The 20,177-nt window shown below is 41.9% G+C and overlaps 1 protein-coding gene across 3 annotated transcripts in view; it reads left to right on the forward strand.

Annotated features, from left to right (window-relative positions):
- PAPSS2 (3'-phosphoadenosine 5'-phosphosulfate synthase 2) overlaps positions 1–20,177 on the forward strand; it is a 79,913-nt gene that overhangs the window by 45,548 nt on the left and 14,188 nt on the right. For all 3 annotated transcript variants that reach the window (XM_087432214.1, XM_087432215.1, XM_087432213.1), the window contains exons 2-8: positions 2,696–2,810; positions 6,151–6,386; positions 7,134–7,272; positions 8,093–8,211; positions 8,332–8,445; positions 9,978–10,089; positions 19,189–19,394. In XM_087432214.1, the coding sequence (XP_087288340.1) occupies positions 2,696–2,810; positions 6,151–6,386; positions 7,134–7,272; positions 8,093–8,211; positions 8,332–8,445; positions 9,978–10,089; positions 19,189–19,394 (1,041 nt within the window). The remainder of the gene's footprint in view (positions 1–2,695; positions 2,811–6,150; positions 6,387–7,133; positions 7,273–8,092; positions 8,212–8,331; positions 8,446–9,977; positions 10,090–19,188; positions 19,395–20,177) is intronic.

Raw genomic sequence — 20,177 nt, forward strand, 5'->3', positions numbered from 1 at the left:
GCGCGCGCTTAACTGCTTGTGCCACTGGGCCGACCCCTAAAGCATTTTTTAATTAAGGTGTGTACATTGTTTTTTTAGACATAATGCTATTGCACACTTAATAGACTACAGTATAGTGTAAACATAACTTTCATATGCACTGGGAAACCAAAAAATTCGTGTGACTTGCTTTATTGCGATATTCACTTTACTGCGGTGGTCTGGAACTGAACCCGCAATATCTCCAAGATATGCCTGTACATGTTTTCTCTTGAGTAGATGTCGTTGAATGCAATTGCTGAGTCATAGGGGAGGTAAGTGTTTAGTTTTATTAGAAACTGCCAGTTTTTTTCCCTAGATGGTTGTACCACTTTACGTCTCCTCTATAACATACGAGAGTAGGTCCTTGCTGCCATTATATGTTAGCAGTAGCGTCTCATTTTGGTTTTAAATTGCATTTCCCTCATGACTAATGACATTGAGCACTTCTTCATGTGCTTACTGGCCATTTGTGTATCTTCCTTTGTGAAGTAACAATTCAAATCTTCTGCCCATTTTTAAAAATTGGGTTTTCTTTATTCTTGAGTTGTAGGTGTTCTTTATATATCTTTGTATAATATACAGATGTATGTATGAGACCCTCCCCCTCCTCCGGGGAGTGGGGCCCCAGGTGCTTGATCTTTTTGTCTGTATTTCCCCTCAAAATGATGCCAGGGATTCTGCCTTGTTCAGTGCTGTGTTCGCAGTGTCTAGGATGGCTCTGGCCCATAGTAGGAGCTCATTTACACAAACATTTACTGAAAGAATCAATGCGTGAACAGATGGACTGACTTTGGGGCCTGATCTCCAGACACAGTGTTCTTGAATTTAATGGCAGTGATTAACAAGGAAATAGAGAAAAAGAAAATTTTAATATTACCCTTAAGCTATAAAGTACACTTGGCACAAAGGACTCAGGATACCTTCAGGGCTCTTGTTCACTGAGGAGAAATACTTCTAATTAACTCAGGGACTAGCCTAATTTTTCTTGTTTATGAACCTTCTAGTGAAGCCACCATTGCTGTCTAACCTGCCGCATTCTGGACTATATCCTAACCCCTTCTAAATCTTGGGTTCTGACCAGGTTTGCTTGATAGATGATCAGAGCATCCAGCTTTGGAGGGTTTTAGGTAACTTAACCCAGCTGATCCCACTGTGCCTTCAACACCTTCCTCTTAACTTCCTCTGACACGAATAATGTCCGTCCCCTGCCTGGATGCCCCTTTGCTGGGCTCTGTGCCTTTCTAGCAGGCCCTTCCCCCTGGGTCTTGAAGCCATATTCCTGGTCCTAATCCAGCTGGCTCCAGCCTTTCCTGTTGGGAGTATATACTGAATAATAATTGTCAGCATCCACATTGGTAGAGAACTTTGCTATTTACAGAGCATGTTCACATCCAGTATTTCATATAAGCCTCCAGATGGTCCTAGTTGTATTCCACTTTGTTTTTTTTTCCCCAAAGGAGGTGGCATAAAGAGGTGATTTGATTTGCTCCAGAGTTCCCTTATGTGTCCCAGAGTTTTCTAGGACTCTTCAGGTCTTGCTCAAAGAATATCAGTGCTTTCTTAGCTTTGGTGAGTGTACGTGTGTGGTGTTTAAAAGGCTCCAAGAGGGGCTGGCCCAGTGGCGTAGTGGTCAAGTGCATGGTCTCCGCTTGGGTGGCCCGGGGTTTGCAGGCCTGGATCCCGGGGGTGGAGTTATGCACTTCTCATCAAGCCATGCTGTGGTGGCATCCCATATACAAAATAGAGGAAGATGGGCACAGATGTTAGCTCAGGGCCGATCTTCCTCAGCAAAAAGAGGAGGATTGGCAATGGATGTTAGCTCAGGGCTAATCTTCCTCACCAAAAAAAAAAAAATGTCCACCAAAATCTGTATTTATTGGTTCATTTAACCTATTTTATTCATCAGACATATGCCTTTCAGCCAGAGTTTAGGATTAGGATCAGATAATGTGTGTCCTCAGTGGGCTGATTTTATTACAGCAAAAATAAGAACATTCGAGATTTGAATCAGCCTACAAGACTAATAACTGGTACATTTCCATTTCTGCAGGGCTTTCTGAAAAATTAAAATGTTCACACACTGACCCTTGGGAAAGTGGAAGCAGAGTTTCATGCTTATGAAAAAGTAGCCTTGGGCATCTTGCCTCCACTCAAGGACTCAACTCCTAAGTCCCTGAGGTCTGATATCAGGTGGGACCGAGAGGAGTATTACTGACTTGAACTCTTTACTCTGTGATCTGGGCCTCTCCTTGGCTCTGTAGAGAGTGAGGCTCAACCAGCCTCACTCTAGTATTTCCTCAGCGGTTGGAATATTTAGGTCATTTTCAGTTTATGCCCATAGGGCTTGGGAATAACATGCATTTATAGAAACAAAGGCATTCCCCCCACCGTTACGTAAAGGTGCACATTTTTAAATGTCATGGAACCAGAACTTTTACATTGTATCAATAATTGTCTCATTCAAATTATACTTTCAAAGGGTCATGAGGAGTATTCTAAAGGTAGTGTCTGTTTCTAAATTAGTGGAATTAATAAACGTTACTCTGTGTGCCAGTTATAAAAGAGCCGTTTCAGTTAGGGAAGACTATTAATGTAATCTGTTATTTTATTATATTTATATATATTTATTATTTTATTAATCAAATATTCTGCTTGATTTTGTCTTGTTTTGTAGAGCCAGCAGAAATCCACCAATGTCATCTATCAGGCCCACCACGTAAGCAGGAACAAGAGAGGGCAGGTGGTTGGAACAAGGGGCGGGTTCCGAGGATGTACCGTGTGGCTGACAGGTATGCCGTGTTGCAATATATATGTATTTTTTTTAACTGAAAATCAACATGTGACACACAATTTTAAGAAAATTAGTGTAACATATGACATATATTACATGTTTATTTTAACATTAGAAGGAGGCTGAGAGCTGTAGTAAAAAGCCCCGGTGTAAGTCCTAACTCTACCATCAGTGAGAAGTAGAACTTGGACCAAGTCATGGAACATCTCTAGTTCTCAGTTTTCTCCTCTTTGGCGGGAAGGGATGGGACAAGTTGATTATGACATTCCCTTTCAGCTCTAAGGAATTCCATAATTCTCATGTTCATGCCTAAACACATTTACTAGCGGTTAGGAATGGAGCTTTCCTAATTCGACATCAAGCGTTTGGCTGTCCATAAAGTTTTGGATGTTTACAGATGTTCTTTATTGTTTTCTGATGTTTTAACATTCTAGGGAACTATTTCATTCAGTTTTTAAAAAAAAGCACATAAGAATCTACACAAGAAGGAAACCTAGTGATTTCTATTTGGCAGAGGATTGCCCCTTATATACAGAAATAACTTGCTCTCACTGAGGTGACCAAATGAATCTCCCCTTTCTTGTGTTTTTATAGCCACAGAATGTCAAAGCTAAGGGTTAGTGACAGAAATGGGATTAGTCCTAGGCTGTTACCTTATACTCTGAGTGCAAGGTAGAGGAAATTGTTTCCTGGAAATATAAGTCTGACATAGCCTGGACTCAAAAGGAAAAACCATGTGCATTTAATAGAAATGATATTTCAAATGCAGATGAGTTCAGATCCAAAGATATGTTTATCAAGGTTATGAAATCAACTCATATGTTACTATCGCTCACAAATGCTGATTTATCTGAAGATAATTCTATAGAATATTGCAGGGAAGGACCTGCTTTGCATCTTTTATTGCTATTCTGAGTGTTTCCCATTCCTGTCTAAATCAGCCTCATTCTTCTTTTGCAAGTTTTTGCCTAGTGCCTGTGGCACATGCTTTGGTTTCCTGATTCCATTCATTCCTGGTAAAACGACTTTTTGCAGCTTTTGGAGTGAGGATAGACAGTGGGCAAGGAGCCTGCTGTATTCCAATAGGTGGTATTCACCTGTCATGATTCCTGAAATGTTTCCCTCCACTCCCTCGAGAGGCGTGATGTTTTGTGGTGGATAAAACACAGCTGTGTTCCAGATGTTTCCCTCTTGTTATGTGTTTGATTCATGATATGTTTGCCTTCATGTGTTTGCCCAACTTTTGGATTGGGTCATAAACACAGAGTCCATTTTTTCTAATATGGAACATCCTCGAAAAGAAAAAGAGAAATGGTAGAAGAGAAAAAAAAAAATCTGAAGGGTATTCTTCCCCTGTCTTTTCTTACTCTTAAAAAATCATCTTTTCCCAATTTATTTTGTATTCTCATGTTACAGAGGTAGGATATTGACCAGGCAGACCAGAAGAAACCAAATACTTCAAATCCAGAGACAGGGATTTGAGCCCCAGCTCCACCTACATTAACTGTGTGATTTTGGACAAGCCAACTAACCTCTCTAAGCCTCAGTTTCCTTACTTGTAAAATGAGAATAAAGATAGTACCTGCCTCACAGAGGTGGAGGTAGAACTAAATGTATATGTGCACTTAGCACAGTGCCTGGCCCATAGTAAAACTCTCAGTAAATGTAATTAATGTTACCCCAATGTATTGAAATAAAAGTGGCCAACAATCTAGTTTAATACAGTTACTGTGATTTAGCTCTTAGTTTCCTGAGAGCTGAAGAAAAATCGAAGGAAATTTCTATTATTTCTCTCATTTTATGATGCAAGAGAACATACTAGAGATTCAGGAGTTCCATTTCTCCTACCCCACGACTGGACATAAAGTTTAAGAGGAATTTAATTTATCATATTAGTCTTTATTCAAATGACACTGAGTTCCATAATAATATAATAAACAATGTCTTCAGTAATGATTTAAAAAGATTGCCAACACATTCTTCATGTAGCCATTTCTTCTAATGATTCTTGTCAAAGCCAAGGGCATGACTTTAAAACATAGCTGAAAATATGGAAACTAGTGGTTTACCTTTCGTATATTGCCTTTCTTGCCAAGTTTCCTTTCTGCCCTTCCTCTCTGTCCTTCATCCCTGCTCTTCTATTTTCCATCTTTTTCCTCTTTTCCTCCTGCTGTCTTTTCTGTATTAACCTCTTGACCTTCTTTTCTTCCCCTCTAACTTTTCCTCTCCCATGCCCGGGTACCATCTGACAGTGGCTTGGCATGATGGCGTATTCTTCGGGTTCAGAGATCTTCAGGACAACTGAATTTTTAGACTGCTACTTTTCCAGGGTAGTTTAGACTTGGAGCTCTTAAGTAATTCTGGCAGGTGGCATTTCTTTCCCTTTCTCCTTGTGTCTTGTCTCATATAGAAATTATTTTTTTTTTAAAGATTTTATTTATATTTATTTTTCCCCCCAAAGCCTCAGTAGATAGTTGTATGTCATAGCTGCACATCCTTCTAGTTGCTGTATGTGGGACGCGGCCTCAGCATGGCCGGAGAAGCGGTGCGTCGGTGTGCGCCCGGGATCCGAACCCGGGCCGCCCGCAGCGTAGTGCACGCACTTAACGGCTAAGCCACGGGGCCGGCCCTCATATAGAAATTATAAAGTATATTCCAATCATTGTGCTTTGAAGCCACGGCAAAAGGCACGGGGTAACTCTGTTCTCACGTAAAGACTCCAAACACCTAACAGTGTATGGCAGCTCAAATTCATCTGTAGCCTAGCTCAGGAGGGCTCTCTGTCTTCATGTTTTGAGAGTCATCTTGGAAACATCTTGAAGCCAAAAGGACAGTATGTGGGCTCTGTTGTCAGATGGTTGTTTAGTGACGTCCACAAGGGAGGTGGGGCTCCCAGTTTCCAGGGGCTGCCTGTCCCCTCCACTCCAGCTGATTGCTGTCAGGAGGGGATAAGAGAACAGTCGGCAGATCTGATTTTTTCAAGAGAAGCCAGAATCTGGATTTGTATGCACAACTTTCTAATCTTTAAAACATTCTGCAGGCAAAGCAGAACTCACCAAGAACCATTCACAGCCCCCCAGGTCTCCCTACTTATGAACCCTGCTTGCTTTGAAAGGCTATAATCCTAACAAGGGACAAATAGTTATATTTCAAGATTTGAAAGAAATACAAGTACTTGTAGAAAACTATGCTTTTTCTAGATTTTAATGGTTTTGATTTGAGGTCAATCAAATGATTGTAATGAGGGTGTAATTACACTTAAATTACTGGATCAAGTCACAATTTATCATCTTAAACAATTGGGGACAATGCCAGTTTGTCTTGCCTGTTCTGAACAGGTCTCTCCGGTGCTGGAAAAACAACCATAAGTTTTGCCCTGGAAGAGTACCTTGTCTCCCACGCCATCCCGTGTTACTCCCTCGATGGGGACAACATCCGTCATGGCCTCAACAAGAACCTTGGATTCTCTCCCGGGGACAGAGAAGAAAATATCCGGCGGATTGCCGAGGTGGCTAAGCTGTTTGCTGATGCTGGTCTGGTCTGCATTACCAGCTTCATTTCTCCTTTCACAAAGGTAAGATGATTCGGCTGCACACAATTCCCACACACAGCGCCAGTGCTCTCAGACTGCCAGGAAAAGGAGGAGGGTGGGGGGAGGGCACAAGGGAATGTTAAGCTTTCAGTTTCCCCCACTGTTTCTTCCTCCCCTCACTTGCTCCCTCATTTCCTCTATTTAATATTGGTTATAAGAAGAGAGTTCCTTCATTTCCAGATGCTAGGGCACCGGTTGACATAAACTCTTCCGCGTTCACAGTTGTAGGGTACATTTGGCCAGAGTTGAAGGAAGAAAAACTTAAACAAGAAAAACTTTAAACTTTAAACTGTGATTTCATATCTCCAAAAGGCCAGAATGCTTGGCCTGCTGAAGAAAACAGCAGTTTATTGTCAAAGCATAGGGTTATGTGTGTTTAATGTTGAAATCAGCGAGGTGGAGTGTCATTCTTCCTGTTTCAAAACAGGAAATTTCTTTGAACTACGAATAAGACGCTGCATGCTTTGAACACACCTTTTGAATGAAATGCTCCCATATTGCCAGCCCTGTCCTTTAGTAGAGTTTCTTTCCCGTGGTTTTCTCTGAAAGTCCTTGAGAGAGCTATGTTTACTAGAGCAAAACTTCTGGACTTAAGGACGAGTTTCCCACCACCTCTGCAGAAACTCCACTGTTTCTTAAGGCTATAGAATTCTAGAGCGCACAATGTTTTGTGATGAAGAATTTCATTGTGAAACCTCTTCTTACATTCTTATGTGTATTTTTTTCCAGGATCGTGAGAATGCCCGCAAAATCCATGAATCAGCGGGACTGCCATTCTTTGAAGTATTTGTGGATGCGCCTCTGAATATTTGTGAGAGCAGAGATGTAAAAGGCCTCTACAAACGGGCCCGAGCCGGGGAGATCAAAGGTAGGAGAACCAGCTCAGTGAGTGGCACCATTGTCAGTTACTTATGCTATTGATACTTCTCAGTCTGTCCCCACAAATCTCTCTGAAGTTTCAAAGACTGCTTTCCAAAATTGCATATAACATACACAACTATTTTTTTCTTTTGCTGAGGAAGATTCTCCCTGAGCTAACATCTGTTGCCAATCTTCCTGTTTTTTTTTTTTTTTTTTGGCTTGAAGAAGACTGGCCCTGAGCTAACATCTGTGCCAATCTTCCTCTATTTTGTATGTGGGTCGCCACCACAGCATGGTGATGAGTGGTATAGTTCTGCACCCGGGAACTGAACCCGCGAACCCAGGCCGCCAAAGCGGAGCACGTGGAACTTTAACCCCTCGGCCATGGGGTCGGCCCCTAGAATACACAACTTTTTATCAAACCATAATATATTCATTATATCCATGGGCTTATTAAAATGTGGGCTTGTAATTGTCAAGAACAATCGCCTCACCCATACGCAATAAATTTCGGAGAACTACAGTGCATATGGATCTGTGAGTGTGTGTTTCAGAGTTTTTCCTTCTCCTTGTCTTCCTTTTTGAAACTAATCAGCTGCAGAGGGCTTGGACTTAGAAAGATGTTGTTGCAAATCAGGGGCTTTCTATATTGACAATATAGTTGTATATTTTCTTATCTATGGCTGGAGGTCAAGGATGGTTGTTTGACCTTTTCTATTCTAACGTGAATTCTCAGTTTCACACACTCTTCTAACACGTGTTATATCTTATTGATTAAAACAGTTGTTCTGTCGGTGCAGATGTGATTCTCACCCTCTGTCTTGCAGGGTTTACGGGTATTGATTCTGATTATGAGAAACCTGAAACTCCTGAGCTTGTGCTGAAAACCAACTTGTCTTCAGTGGGTGACTGTGTCCAGCAGGTAGTGGAACTTCTGCAAGAGCAGGTGGGTGGACTGGTTGTCTTTTGATTTTAACTTAATAAAGTCATGAAAGATAATCTATTAGCTGAAGCCTTCTTTTTACTGTTTTCATTTCAAATTGCTCACAATTCTGCTTCATTTCAGAACATTGTACCCCATACTGTAATCAAAGGCATCCATGAACTCTTTGTGCCCGAAAACAAGCTCGGCCAGGTGCAAGCTGAGGCTGAAGCTCTCCCTTCGTTATCAATTACCAAGGTGAGAGGGTGCGCACTGGCCCAAGGAGAATTAGGCTTCACATCAGTCATTGTAACCCATTTGCAGTTACATTAAGGAAGGTATGCATAAGGGAAATGCAATGTCCATAAAGAAAAACACTTCATTTTGCCAATTATTTCTTACCTTTTCTCCAAATAAATCTGTTACCAAGAGTTTACACAAGGCAGCTGATCAATGCCATCTACAGAGGCAGACCAGGAAGGTAACTGGTATATTTGCATAGGACAATTTTACATAGTTGTCATTTTTACCTTTGATTGTGCCAAACTGCAGGCAATAGGCAGTAATTATTTGTTGGCAGCGGCTAAGAAAACAGTTTGTCCAGAATACAAGTGCTTCTTGGGCAATCGAGAAGGAATTTGAAGAAAAGGAAAGCAACCTTGACCTAAAGTGATATGAATGCCTTGAACTTTTTCTGCTCTGCAAATCCTGCTCTTCCTTCATCAGGGAGAGTCTAGTCTGAGGAGAGAGGGAGACAGCTTTGGTTGCATTGATTTTACTACCTGGAAGATATAAGATGCAGCCCCAGCAAACTGCCCTGCAGATGCCTTGACCTTTTTATGGGTCAGTGTTAGTTGGTACATATAAGGTGATCAAGTCTTCATTGGTAACTTTTTGTTAGCCATTAAAACTTTGGACATTTTAATGAGAGACAGAGTAAATTGGGAACTTGCTTCAGCTCATGAAGACTCCATACTCTAGTAAATCATGACAATTTATAAACGGAGCCCCCTGACTTTACAAAATAAATCCTGAGCACTCCAATGCTCCGGGCAGATGAGAAACACATAGTTTTAATTACAGTGTGGAATGATAGTTTCAATAAGAAAACGGGCTGCAAAGTACAGAAGAACAAATAATTTAATGATTAGTTTTTTTAGTCCTAGGGCTGACAGGAAAGGTTTCAGAGCAGTAACCCATGAGCTGGGTTTTAAAGGATGAAGAGGAGTTTTCAGGTGGGGAGGGTGATAGGCCAGAAACCACATGTGTGTTTAGACTATACATTGTCTGGCACTTTTGGCAATAGGCCCCCAAGTGGGGAGTGGGAGGAGGTAGAAATCCCTACATGAGCCCCAGGGGACCAGAGCTTAAAGGGCTTTCAGTATCATGCTAAGAATTTGGACTTTTATCTTGGACTCAATGGTTTGTCCAATTCATTCAAATAACTAGGTACATTTGGTGAAAAAATGTAGCCAAACAAGAATTTTTGTGGAAAAAAGGAAGAAAGAAGAGTGAATTTTCAACACACACATCATAAGGATAGATACAGCCTGAAGTATTCAAATAAATCATCTCAACTTGAAATCTTTTCACCACTGTCCTGTAGGAAAGTTCTAGACACAAATTTATCTGGCCCGTAGACCATGGGTCAGCATAACATATGGGAACACTTAAAACATAAAATGTTCTGCCTTCATTCTCCTGTTAACTGGGAAAGAAAGGACTGCCCTGGGGCCAGATGGCTGGGAAGCAGCTTATGGAAATGTTCACCTGCCTTTCCTGTTTTGCAGCTGGATCTTCAGTGGGTCCAAGTTTTGAGTGAAGGCTGGGCCACTCCCCTCAGAGGTTTTATGCGGGAGAAGGAGTACTTGCAGGCTTTACACTTTGGCACTCTGCTAGATGGTATGAGGTTTTTTTCGTTTGCTTGTTTCTTACTCTTCATTATTAAAGAAAAATAATGTTTCTCAGAAGTCTTTACAGGAACAAGAAATGTTAATCCTTGGTTTGTAAATCTTACTGTGAAAATATTTAGATCATTTACAGTGTGTCCAATTCTATTGTGTATAAGCTTCCATTTTGAGGATTTTTTTGGTTATCCTCAAAGGATTATTCATTATTTAAAACTAAAGAACTGAAAAATGAAGGTTTAACGTGCATACCAAGCCAAGAGAAGGTTAAGTCTGCTTCATCTCTACCTGCCCTTTGCTGGCCCTGGTGTTCAGAAGGCAGGGGACAGTCGGAAGCACCATTGCCAGCTGCTAGGACCATCCTGCGGCAGCCAGGATGAACTCAGCACACGGTGCTCATTGGCAGGGTGCCTCCTACCCTCCAGGTTGGTCTGTCAAACATTATTGCAGCAGCTCCTCTCCTTGGTGGATAGTAAAGTGTCGATATCCGTGTCCATACATGAAGTATATTAGGATGGCTTCATCCAGGAAATTCTAACAGGGGGTGTTAAGGCAGCTTTCTGGGCACAAGCTGGATGGCTTCTAGAGAACTGATCTGATCAAGGTCACAAGCATGTGTTATTCAGAAAACTTCCGGTCCCTTCTATGGTCATTTCCTTCCTAGAACTGCCTGAGCTTATCAAATGGAGTTTGTCGATGTCAAGACCTTGGAGAATGACTGCTAAGTGGGGAAGGGGTGGTGGTAGAGTCACGCTGAATTTGGCTTTTTTTGTGTGTGTGTGTGTGAGGAAGATCAGCCCTGAGCTAACATCTGATGCCAATCCTCCTCTTTTTTTGCTGAGGAAGATTGGCCCTGAGCTAACATCCGTGCCCACCTTCCTCTGCTTTATATGGGACGCCACCACAGCATGGCTTGACAGGTGGTGCGTCAGTGCACGCCTGGGATCCAAACCCGCGAATCCCAGGCCGCTGAAGCGGAGTGCGTGCACTTAACCACTTGTGCCACCAGGCCGGCTTTGTTTTTTCTTTTTTTTGGTGAGGAAGGTTAGCCCTGAGCTAAAATCTGTTGCCAATCCTCCTCTTTTTGCTGAGGAAGATTGGCCCTGGGCTAACATCCGTGCCCATCTTCCTCTTGAATTTGTAATACTGAGCAGGGCTCCAAACCTTTGAGGAAGAAAAATCAGGTGAGATGTTCTTTCTTGGTAAAGACGTTCGAGTTCTGGGCTTGTACCTCTACCTGGGGAATGGGGCATAGAGCCAGAATCAGAACTCAAAGTCTGGTCAAAATGGGCTCTCTCTCCTTATTCCTCTGCTGTGGCTGATAATGTCCCACAACCCGAGACCTTCATTTCTCAGATTAAATAACATTCCAAAAGACACTTGATTTACTTATAGCTTGCCTTAACAATAATAATAATGCATATCTATACAGCATTTCTCTGTTTTCACAGCATTTTCTCAGGCATTATTTTATTTGATCCTTATGAAAGCCCTAGAAGACAGGCAACTATTATTATTCTGCTTTCCAGATGAGGAAACTGACCTAAGGTTAAGTCCTTTGCTCAAGTTCATACCATTGATAAGTGAGGAGCCCAAGACCAGAGTCGAGAATCTCCTGACTTTTGGCCCAGTGCTCTTTCCATCCCAGGCTGCTCTCTTGATGTCCTTTCCAATAAAAGTTAGAAAGCCAGGATGTCTGTACAAGAAAGGCTGACATTTACCTTGATGTGTTAATTTTGACACATGCCAAAGACAGGCTGGATCAAGTAAATGTCGCTGGACTCAGCAGCCAGCCCCGAACAAGAGGTTGACCATGAGCACTCAGACCAGAGCTGTGGCCAAAAGACAAGTGAACCACATTGAAAGTGAGGACCTTATTACAGACACAGTGCTGTTACCATTGACAAGTATTTGTGCCATAAATAAAAATACCAGGGCGGTGGTTGTGGTTGCAGAAGTCAATGTTAGTAGAAATCAGGGTCCTTAACCTTGGCTCTAGGACTGCAAGGTGAGGGGACAAAATCATCCTAGACTAGGCAAAAATAGTTTGTGTTAAGAAGGGGAGAAGGGGAATTTTCCTGGGTTAAGAGTTCGAAGCTTTTGATAGATTTTTAAAGGAGTCTATGATCCAAAAAGATAAAGAACAGCTAATACAGATAATCCCTCTGGATAATTTAGGCAAAATCTCTTTTTCTTCCTCTCACATAATTTCAATTTCATTTTACAGTGTTCTTCAATTTGCAAAACACATTGCTTGTCTTTTTCTTATTTGGTCCTCACTACCATGAGGTGGATGAAGCACTTATTATTGCTTCCACTTCCCAAGTAGTCCAGGCATCTATGCGGATATGAATGAGGTCACTTTCCCATTAATACTTGAATCTGGCTAGTTCCTAGCCCCTACCTGCTCATACAGAAATCCCAGTTCTTTACAAAGCCTGCACCCACCTGTTGGTGGGAGTTCTCAAGGGGTGTGTTTCCTGTGCTCCTGAGTCAGGCCCATGGCCATACGCCACTTGCTATGTGGATCTGTGTGGCTCTCTGCACCCACAGAGGTGCAGATCCTGCCCATTCGGGTCAGCCTTGTGCCCACAGGGCTGTGGCAGTTCACAGACTCTTTCTCAAGTGGGAAGGAGGATGTTCCCTTCCTCTGTGTTAATCTCAGTAGAGGACCCTCCAGCACGTTGCTTGAGTCCCACAGAGCTAGAGAATTGAGTGAAATAACTCCTATAATCCATACACACCTCTTTATTCTCCTGTGGTTGCTGATTTGGCTATGTGAGGGGAGGTTGAGAGCAGATGTCATGCTGTTTCCATAACCCACACCCCATTCCAACCTGCAGGCCTGTTTCTGGGACTCTCTGCAAGACTCCTTTTTTCCCTGCAGGGATTCTGTGCTGGCTCCACCATCTACCCCTGCAACCAGAGTCTACTGGACATGTCTAGGCAACCCCAGTTGTAGTTAGGATTCAAAAGTCCCCACACCCTCCAGAAGCCTCCTCAACTCCTATGTAAATCAGTTAATAAAAATAGATACCAGGGATATAATATGCTGCCCATCTCTAGCTAAACAGAGGCAGAATATCATAGTGGGTAAGAGTGAGCTGTGGAGCCAAACCATCTGGGTTCACAGCCAGTGATGAGCTATGAATCTGGGGCAAATGATTTAAACTCGCTGGGCCTCAGTTCCCTGTCTGTAAAATGGGGATTTAATAACTATACCTATCTCATTCAGATGGTGAAAGTTTAAAAGAATACATGGCTTTCCAAGGCAGGGCTTGAGGCCTTTCCATATATACTGCTAGCATTTATTTAGCAGGTAATGTGTTCTGACCCTGGCGTTTGACATAGGATATCACATTTAATCTGGATAACACCACTGTGAAGATATTTTTTCCATTTGAGCAAATAAGTATTGTAAAGTTTAAATAACTCACTTGAAGCCTGGATTCAAATCCAGGTTATCCTGGCTCTAGTATTTGTACTTCCGCTGGGCATAGTTTCATGCCCTCTAAACATCTGTGATTCTAGGACGTTCTAGAGCAGTTTGCTTCCACATCTCCCAAAGTCTGGTCTGGGACCATTTGACAGTAGTTATAACATCACATATTTGTAAGAGACAACTTCGTGCTAAAGTTGGAGGGGCTGTTGATGTATGTTATAATTATTTTAAAACAGATAATTATCTGAATAATGCTTTTGGATTGTATTGAACAATATTCAACACAAATTCTGGTTTCACCAGCTTTTTGCTGTCAGATAGTCTCTATTTTTAAAAATAGCAATAGGAAAGAGCTCAGTATATTTGTATGTTGTATGTGTGAAGTTTCATAATAGGAATTTGTTCCTTGACATTGTTGCTTTAAGATTATTTTCCTGGAGAGCTGAAAACATGTTTCTTACTTGTGTTTGTATTTCTCTAGGCATGGTCGTTCCTGGTATGTACTTTAACTTTCCAAGTAGTTAAATTATTATAATTAGATATGTTACATTAATTAGAAATGGTTAAGAGCATAACTAAAAAAGATCCAAATGAACCAGTTGGAATTGCTAACAATTCATGATCCAACCAGTTATAATAGCATAATGCTATATTCTTCTGTGGATTGGAGTCCAAATAACAGGAAATTTCTGGATCAGATGCAGCTGTTGTTTATAGTGTTGTGTTTGGCTGACAAAAGTAAACTTGTTTCTAAACTATTGCACATTTTGTTCCTGAGATTTTAAAAATTTATGATCCTGTCTGCTAATTATTTCTACTGAGTGTTGGTCCTCATTTAGTTTCACAAATCTGGAAATTTTTTTTCTATTGCATTTATAAAACATTTATAATTGATGAAGGATAAATCAATTTTAGATGCAATTTAAAGTGAAGCACCTGGTTGGATCGTGGATGATTGTACTTCATTTGTTTGTGATGTGTAATTATGCATGAATTTAATTTCAAGCTATAACAATTGGTAGTTAGAGAATTGGGAATAAATACACACTTGCTGCGACAGTAAACTTCTGCACTATACCAGAATGAAAAGGTAAAATTCTGAAGACGTCATTTATCTTTGGTGTTGTTTTTATCATTGTTGTTTTTCCTTAAAAAAGCCTAGTTAAGGAATAAAAAGTAATTTAGTTTATACACAGAAATAGTCCCCAACAACTGATAAGCAGATCTACAAGGTTAAAACAAAAGGCTTGAAAATTATTTAAAGCAAAAGCAAAATTATTCAATTGAACATGAAGTTATGTGTTGGACTAACCATGGCTACAAAACCACACTACTATTTGCCAAAGTGAAATATACCACAATAAGATCATCAAGGCAGTTCCCGCCAGAGCTGAAGTACACGATGAAAAAAGGCTGACAGCCCCAGTCAATGTTTAAAGCCATGGAGGATGTTTCAGCACAGAGTTAAATTGTTGGATAAGTTTATGTATGAGACAGTTGATAAAGATGACAGGGAAACCACAGGAAATCTGCTTACACCTGTGTGGAGTTGTAGCCACAGGTGTATGAGAACAGTTGGCATTATTACTCGGTAGAACTCCTTTCCGTAACATCCCACAGATTAGCTCTCTTATCTTGACAACCTGTCAGGGAGTGCCGTTTCCTCAGTTCGGATTTTCTCTCAAGGCCAAGATGAAGGTGGATCAGAGGCTACATTGGGCGGGAACCTAGTGGACTGAAGGAGGTGATTGCAACAGGAAAGTGAAGTATCCCTTGCATTTCAACCCAGAATGATGGATGGAAGACAGCACTGCAAGCATGCTGCAGGCAGAGCTAGGCTTCCTCCAGCATCCCCCTGACCTTTTATTTTTTTATTTTTATTTTTTTGTGAGGAAGATCAGCCCTGAGCTAACATCCATGCCAATCCTCCTCTTTTTGCTGAGGAAGACCGGCTCTGAGCTAACATCTATTGCCAATCCTCCTCCTTTTTTTCCCCCAAAGCCCCAGTAGATAGTTGTATGTCATAGTTGCACATCCTTCCAGTTGCTGTATGTGGGACGCGTCCTCAGCATGGCCGGAGAAGCGGTGGGTCGGTATGCGCCCAGGATCCCAACCCGGGCCGCTAGTAGCGGAGCGCACGCACTTAACCGCTGGGCCACGGGGCCGGCCCCTGCTTACCCTTTGCTTTGATTTTGTTTTCACTTTATTTTGGTCAAGTCACTTTGTATAAGCAGGGTGATCAGCAATCCACAGAATGCATGATTTCTAATTAGATCATCAACATCTTCAAAGGTGTCATTCTTTGTTAGCTTCTCGCCCTTTGTCTCAACTGGACTATGTGGTGGGTTTATTTATCTTTTATCATAAACCTCCGTTGATCTAGTCATGCCTCCACCCAGCAACCAAGGGATTAACATGTTATTTATTATTCCATTTTTCAAGTGAGGAAACTGAGTACCGAGAAGGCGAATGACACAGGTGGTAGATGGGAGAACGCCTGACTTTGAGTTTACTGTTCTCTGCACAGGGCTTGGACTGCTCTGATTGCCCATGAACTTTGTAACAGAGGAGTTATTTATTTATTTATTTATTTGTGAGGAAGATCAGCCCTGAGCTAACATCCGATGCCAATCCTCCTCTTTTTTTCCTGAGGAAGATTGGCCCTGAGCTAACATCCGTGCCCATCTTCCTCCAATTTATATGGGACGCCGCCACAGCATGGCTTGACAAGTGGTGCGTCGATGCATGCCTGGGATCCGAACCGGCGAACCCCGGGGCGCCGCAGAGGAGCGCGTGTGCTCAACTGCTTGCACCACCCATCGGCCCCAGAGGGGTTATTTGAATCACGAAACCCATACTCTCTGCACAGTATCTTACTTGTGGTTTACAAAGGGTCTGAGAGCAGGTTGCAGGATTTTATGATAAACAGGCGTTCTTTATTGCTGGCAGTTGCTGTCTATCTCCTGTGACATTCTTTAGGTCCTAGTAACGTTTGGAGAGTGTTTAAAAGGTGTAAGTTGATTTGCCTGGAGACTTTGGTTTCATAGCTACTAAAGGGAGTGTTATGCCCCAAAGGAATAGAACTCAGATCTCAGATCTTTACCTCTGTGAGAGGTACTCTAAACGTTGGATTTTGAAAGTTAGGTTTAAAAGACCTCATTAATCTATGGTACATTTCCTGAAATCCATAAATCACTGCATTTTTTTTCCTCTGGAGTTGAATGTTTTCTTTGTTCACCTTCGTTTCATTCCCTTCTGAGTCTTGAACTTGGGAACTCCCACAAAGTCTCCCTAATATTCTTTAGTGTTATACACTTAACTGTGTGCCCCCATTTTCTCACCTGTAAGTACAATTAAGAGACTAACATATTTGTTAGAAAGTTAGGGCCCAATTACAAAAGAAGGAAAACAGTTGTATAATTTCTTTTACATTATCTGGCTTCATTAAGAAATTAGATGTTTCTGGGGAGCCAAATTGTATCCTTTTAAGCCCCAAACTAAAAAACAACTACACCTTTTAACCATTTTATCTAGAAACACTTAAAAAATGTTCTTACCTCTAAAAAACCCAATCGACAACTTCTTATTCACTTTAAAAAAAAGAACGTGTTAAACAAGGAAACTTAAGACTCCGTCATCATTAGTTATACCAGTTATTAAGCTGAGCTCCAGTGTAATGGTACCCTGAGGATTGGAGAGCTGTGGGATTGTTGGCCCCGACACTGAAGGACCCCCATGACTCTGTATTTTTAGTTTCTGTATTAGTCAGTGTTGCCAGAGAAACAGAACCGTGTGTGTGTGCGCACGCGTGCACTAGAAAGAGAAAGAAAGATGGGCCGGCCCCGTGGCTTGGTGGTTAAGTGAGCGCGCTCCAGTGCTGGCGACCCGGGTTCGGATCCCGGGCTCGCACCGACGTGCTGCTTCTCCGGCCATGCTGAGACCGCGTCCCACATACAGCAACTAGAAGGATGTGCAGCTATGACATACAACTATCTACTGGGGCTTTGGGGGAAAAAATAAATAAATAAAATCTTTAAAAAAAAAAAAAAAAAAAAGAGAAAGAAAGAGAGAAAGAGAGAGAGAGGGAGTGAGGGAGAGAGAGAGAAAGGAGATTTTTCTTTTTCTTTTTTTGGTGAGGAAGATTAGCCCTGAGCTAACATCTGTTGCCAATCTTCCTCTTTTTGCTGAGGAAGATTGACCCTGGGCTAAGATCTGTGCCCATCTTCCTCTATTTTTTATGTGGGACGTCTGCCACAGCATGGCTTGATAAGTGGTGCGTAGGTTTGCGCCTGGGATCCAAACCTGTGAACCCCGGGCCGCTGAAGCAGAGCACACGAACTTAACCACTATGCCACTGGGCCGGCCCCAAGAAAGGAGATTTTTAAGGAATTGGCTTATGCAATTGTGGAAGCTTGGCAAGTCTGGAATCTGCAGGGTAGACTGGCAGGCTGTAGACCCAGGGAAGAGTTACAGTTCAAGTCCAGAGGCAGTCTGCTGGCATGATTCCCTCTTCTTTTTCTATTAAGGCCTTCAACTGATTGGCCAAGGCCCACCACATCATGGAGGGTAATCTGCCTTACTCAAAGTCTACTGACTTAAATGTTAATCATATCTAAAAATACCTTCAGAGAAACATCTAGAATAATGCTAGAACAAATATCTGGGAACCATGGCCTAGCCAAGTTGACACATAAAATTAACCATCTCTGTTTCTAATGTGTGTTTTTAAGCAGTTTTCCTGTCTCTTTCTTTGTGGTTCAGCTGTCACTCGACATTTCTTGCAGCTGAAAATGTAAATTTTCTGAACACCACACTCCACATCTTCCAATTTGTTGTGTTGTATATTGAGAAACCAGCACACCCAGTGTATTTAAATTCCTTTTAAAGTGACAGACTCAGCATAAAGGTGAGAGCTGCTCACTCTCTACGGAAAGGGCCTGAGCTTTAGTGAATAAACTTGATGTTGTTTTTCACTCCTCTGGGTTTTTTGACTGATGGTTCTCAACTGTGGTTGAGCTAGCAAGACTTGTGATTTCCTTTTCAAAAACATTTAAAGGTGATGCTGTGCCTGGAGCACAGTAGACAAACAACATCAGGGGGACTGCTTGTTTGGAGTTCTGTTGTTTAATGTTAGAGTGATTTTTTTTCTTTTTTGATTCAATGTGTTGGTAGTGAAAGTAGAGCCTAAACAGATATTAAGAGACTTGCCAATGTTGATACAAGTTTCATTTCCAAGAAAGACTAGAGGCTTTTGTTTTGGTTTGTTTTACCAACCTTTATTTTGTTTAATTGGGTTTTTAAAGACTAAGCTCCCTAGTACGTTGAGGTCAGGACTAAGCTTTAAACAAGGAACCCAGAAGGGAGACACCCTTCCTGATCCCCCAAGTTAGATAGCTTACTGAAGCCACCTCTGCGATTTGAAACTCAGCCCATTTTCCACAAAAGTCCCAACTCTTGCTTTGAGAATACCCTTAAGAACTTCTCATCATAGACTCTAGAGAAACTGGTGCAGGCAACACAACCACGGTGGATTTAGGTCTTAATGCCTTTTGCAGGAAATGTCTGGAAGGGACATTGTGCATATTTGAGTCATGCTTAAAGGACAGCACACCTTGTATCCCATATTCATGCATCACATGGCTCTTTCTACAGATGGTGTGATCAACATGAGCATTCCCATTGTACTGCCTGTCTCTGAGGATGATAAGACACGGCTGGCAGGGTGCAGCGAGTTTGCCCTGACATACAGTGGACGGAGGGTGGCTATCTTACAAGACCCTGAATTCTACGAAAATAGAAAAGAGGAGTATTGTTCCCGTGTGTGGGGGACAACGTGTGCAAAACACCCCCATATCAAAGTAAGTTGCGAAATCTTTGGAAAGGCTTTCTTGATCCCTTTAATCTTAGGAGAAAAATAATTCTTTTTAATTCCTTCACAAATGACTTAGGAAAACCGAGGTTACATGGAAAAATGCATTTCTAAGCGAGGTTTTGCAGGCCTTGCCTTGGGAGATCTTTTAAGAAAGAGGCATGGGCCAGCCTCAGTGGCCTAGTGGTTAAAGTCTGGTGTGCTCCACTTCAATGGCCCAGGTTCAGTTCCTGGGTGCTGACCTACACCACTCGTCTATCAGTAGCCATGCTGTGGTGGTGGCTCATACACAAAAAGAGGAAGATTGGCAGCAGATATTAGCTCAGGGCAAATCTTCCTCAGCCAAAAAAACAAAGAGGCAAAGAAATGTCTTTCTGTTTGAGGGCTGATCTAAATGATCTCTTCAGCCCTCAGATCCTGTGATGGCTGGCTCTCAGCTAAGTGGGAAACAGCTGGACTGGGTAGACAATTTAGTTTAGCATTATGAGTAGAGGACCAAAATCGTAGCTATAGCTATGCACAAAATCACAGGCAGAGCAGCCGTGTCCATCTTGAAAATTCACGAGGAAGGTCAATTTCTTCATACAGAATGAGTCCAACCAACCACTGGAAAGAGACTCAGAATTCATTCTCTGTGGCCAGTGAGAGGGGGCCAATGACATCTTCAGTACACAAAAATCAGCACAGATAGTGGCAGAGTTTTCAGAGGGAAGATACCACATTTTCATCAGTGGATATTTTTAAGATTGTAAAAATGTGTTCATCTGATTAG

Source organism: Ceratotherium simum, chromosome 6 (assembly GCF_057802395.1).
Source record: "Ceratotherium simum simum isolate JZ-2026a chromosome 6, ASM5780239v1, whole genome shotgun sequence".
Taxonomy (NCBI): domain Eukaryota; kingdom Metazoa; phylum Chordata; class Mammalia; order Perissodactyla; family Rhinocerotidae; genus Ceratotherium; species Ceratotherium simum.